At 35.7% G+C, this 3,071-nt stretch overlaps 1 protein-coding gene across 1 annotated transcript; it reads left to right on the top strand.

Moving 5' to 3' along the window:
- LOC109840867 (probable transcriptional regulatory protein At2g25830) lies at nt 170-3,065 on the top strand. Its single transcript, XM_020409669.1, has 3 exons — nt 170-229; nt 971-1,127; nt 1,233-3,065. The coding sequence occupies exons 1-3, from the start codon at nt 189-191 to the stop codon at nt 1,626-1,628; spliced, it is 594 nt and encodes a 197-aa protein (XP_020265258.1). The 5' UTR covers nt 170-188; the 3' UTR covers nt 1,629-3,065.

Here is a 3,071-nt window from a genome sequence, read left to right as displayed (position 1 = left end):
TGTTCGCAACCTGCATATAGATAATAATGACATCTCAATCTTGCTTCTGTTTCAGATGTTATAATTCTTCCATTGCATTTATCTGTAAAGGACCATTATCAAAAATAAAGTGATATCTCCTGAGTCCATCTATTCTCATTTCTTCCGGTGTGGTGTCTTTTCTGCAGGATGCACAGAACTTGAAGAAGATGAAACGTAACAGTAAAATTGGGAAGGAAATTGTCTCTGCGTAAGTTCATCGAGCCTGCACTCTCTGCAAGGCTTATAAAGTTTGATATAAAGGGCTGCTGAACATTAACACTCATGAGAATCTTTGAAGTCTATGAATACGTGGACTGTAAGTCAGAGCTTTGAGATTGAATGAGCACAGCATTATATTTTGATAATAAAGTTCATGAAACTGCCAGGTTGAGGTGGTCTATGTGGAAATCAGTATGCTAGAATAATATACAAAGTTATCTTCTCCGACTGAATATAACTGGTTGTCTTTAGTAATAAGTTGCAGGCAGTTTCAGTACAGGAAAAGATGAGAACTATTGGTTGTTTATTTGTTCATGTGTAATGAGAATTGATGACTCCGTCAGTTATTAAGATCGAAAGGGTCAACTGAAAGAGATGCTTCCATACCACCTGGATTATGTTTGTTAAAATTTAAAGGGAAATAACAGGAGAGAAGGAATACGGAACACATGAATCTGGTGTAAAAGCGTTATTATTGTTGTCATATCCTCTTGTATTGTCTGCATATAATGGCTGCTAAATGGCAATGGTAGGGAAGTAGTATTTTAAATAGTTGTTTTCAGAATTTAATGAGCATGTCATCAATTATTTTTAAACGACGTTGTAGCTTCTCAAAGTTATATCTGATTGCGTTAGAGATATTTGTGTTTTAAAATTTTGTATGTTTCTATCTTCCTTAATTTCTAGTATTTGTGCAAGTGGTATCAATAGTATTCTATTTATCACGCAGCATTAAGAAAGGTGGCACAAACCCAACATCAAACACAATTTTAGCTGCTGTGCTAGAGAAAGCTAGAGAACTTGATGTGCCTAAGGAAATTGTGGATAGAAACATCAAAAAAGCTTCAGAGAAGGGACAAGAGGATTTTATTGACAAGTTCTATGAGGTAAGTTTAGTGTTATAGTTCTCAAATTGATGCTTTTATTATCCTTTACTTTGAAGGCTTGGTAAAAGTTTCCAAATGGTAATTATGCTGGGTATTGCTAAGTAGGTATATGGTTTTGGTGGGGTTGGCATGGTAGTTGCGGCCTCAACAGATAAAGTAACTAGAACCATTGCTGATGTTAGGGGTGTGGTAAAGGATTGTGGAGCAAAGCTGGCTGATCCAGGATCCATCTTATTCAAGTTTAGGCGAGCACGAGTTGTGAATGTAAAGGCTATTGATGCTGATAAAGATCAGATTCTTGGTATTGCTTTAGACGCTGGTGCTGAAGATGTGATTGAGCCTACGGTTTATGATGATGATTCAGTAGAAGATCGTTCAGAAAGGTCTTATTCTATCTTATTATCTCAAGCAATGAATTTGCGAATTTATTTTTCTCTCGAATATTTTTCTCATTCATGTGTCTTCAAGTATTCTATTAACTTGAGAACAAATGGGCACTGACCTTATAATGATTAATAAGATATGCAGTTAATCAGTTTGGCATGTAAAAGCTAGTCTCTTTTTTCCTTCCAGAATAACATGTTTTACCATAAGTAAAAGCAAATGAATCAATCTCATATATCCATTACACAATAACTCGTGTTACCTAAGAATTTACCATAAGCAAAAGCAAATGAATCAATCCCATATATCCATTACACAATAACTCGTGTTACCTAAGAAAATGCTAATGGATGAATCCTATATATCCTCTAGCAGTTACTGTTTACTAGGTTTCTAGGATTTTTTAGCTTTATGAGTCCATTCCTCTCTGGTAATATTTACTTGTCATTTCTTCTATATTAATGAACTCAAACTGGGCATTCTGGTGCATTCGTGATTACCCACAACTGTGATTTTTCTGTGAGAGTTACTCTCTGGATTCGACGTTTATATATGTGGAATCAGCTATACAGGGTGAGAGATGAAGTCTAGTTTCAATGTATTTACATTGTATTAATCTAGAAAATAGTTCTGAAATTGCTGTCTTCAAATGGTTGGCAGCCCTTGATCTAGGGTTATAGAGTTCTTTAATTGACCTGCAATGTTCAATTATAGGTTTTATCTCCGGCTGCAATTATAAAATTTATGCACATGTCTGATTGCAATTTTGTTAGTGTATAGGATACCTCTTCTTTTGTACTATAAATGGACATCTTGGATGGACAGTACATGCATATGCATATAGGCAGGTAATATAATAGCCAAGCTTGCAATAAATTGTAGTCGATTATTAAGCTTTTTGTCTGCAATTGGCTGTAATATGTGTTGGAAAAGAGTAAAATCATAGACTCACACATGTTGGCTTTATGCCAATTCCATACACACTGATAAATGCGTCCATATACAGTTAGTAGTCAACCACCTAAATGCAATGGCTGACACAGGCATCAAGTGATCCTCAACATAGTTACACAGTATGTGCTACGTAGCGGGTCGTGGTACACAATTTGCCGTTTAGAAAATATGGATTCGATTGTCGGGGGGTGGGGGTTGGTGTAGCTTGCTTTGGTACGCAAGTTTGGTCATTAGCACGTTGTAAAATGTTTTTGGGATGTGCTTACCATTTTCCAAAGTGTATAGTAGAAACATAGAAACTAGAAAGCTAATTATGCATTTCAATATTTTTCATATAAAATACTCAAATGCTTCTCTTTTTATGGAGTTTATTCTTTTGTTCTGTTTCTCTTTTCACATAGTTTGTGTTGGGATCATGACTTCATTTCACGTTTAATTAACAGAGGTATTTAGTCATTGTAAAGACATTGGCTCATATATTCTATTGTGTGTCTCCCTTTACTCAATTGTGTACATTGCATTGCGCCTTGCGGATATACACACTTTAAAGGGACTTTGTGCCCCGCATTCTTATAAGCGGTACGCCAGTTTTGGGGAACCAATTCG

The sequence above is a fragment of the Asparagus officinalis genome, chromosome 5 (genome assembly GCF_001876935.1).
Source record: "Asparagus officinalis chromosome 5, Aspof.V1, whole genome shotgun sequence".
NCBI classification, from domain to species: domain Eukaryota; kingdom Viridiplantae; phylum Streptophyta; class Magnoliopsida; order Asparagales; family Asparagaceae; genus Asparagus; species Asparagus officinalis.
This window is presented reverse-complemented; position numbering and strand designations above follow the sequence as displayed.

Excerpts from the sequence above, each read along its gene's own strand:
- LOC109840867 (XM_020409669.1), top strand. The coding sequence starts at position 189 with ATGAAACGTAACAGTAAAATTGGGAAGGAAATTGTCTCTGC. Across the intron at positions 230-970 it reads GGGAAGGAAATTGTCTCTGC|CATTAAGAAAGGTGGCACAA; the intron begins GTAAGTTCATCG and ends TTTATCACGCAG. Across the intron at positions 1,128-1,232 it reads TTATTGACAAGTTCTATGAG|GTATATGGTTTTGGTGGGGT; the intron begins GTAAGTTTAGTG and ends ATTGCTAAGTAG.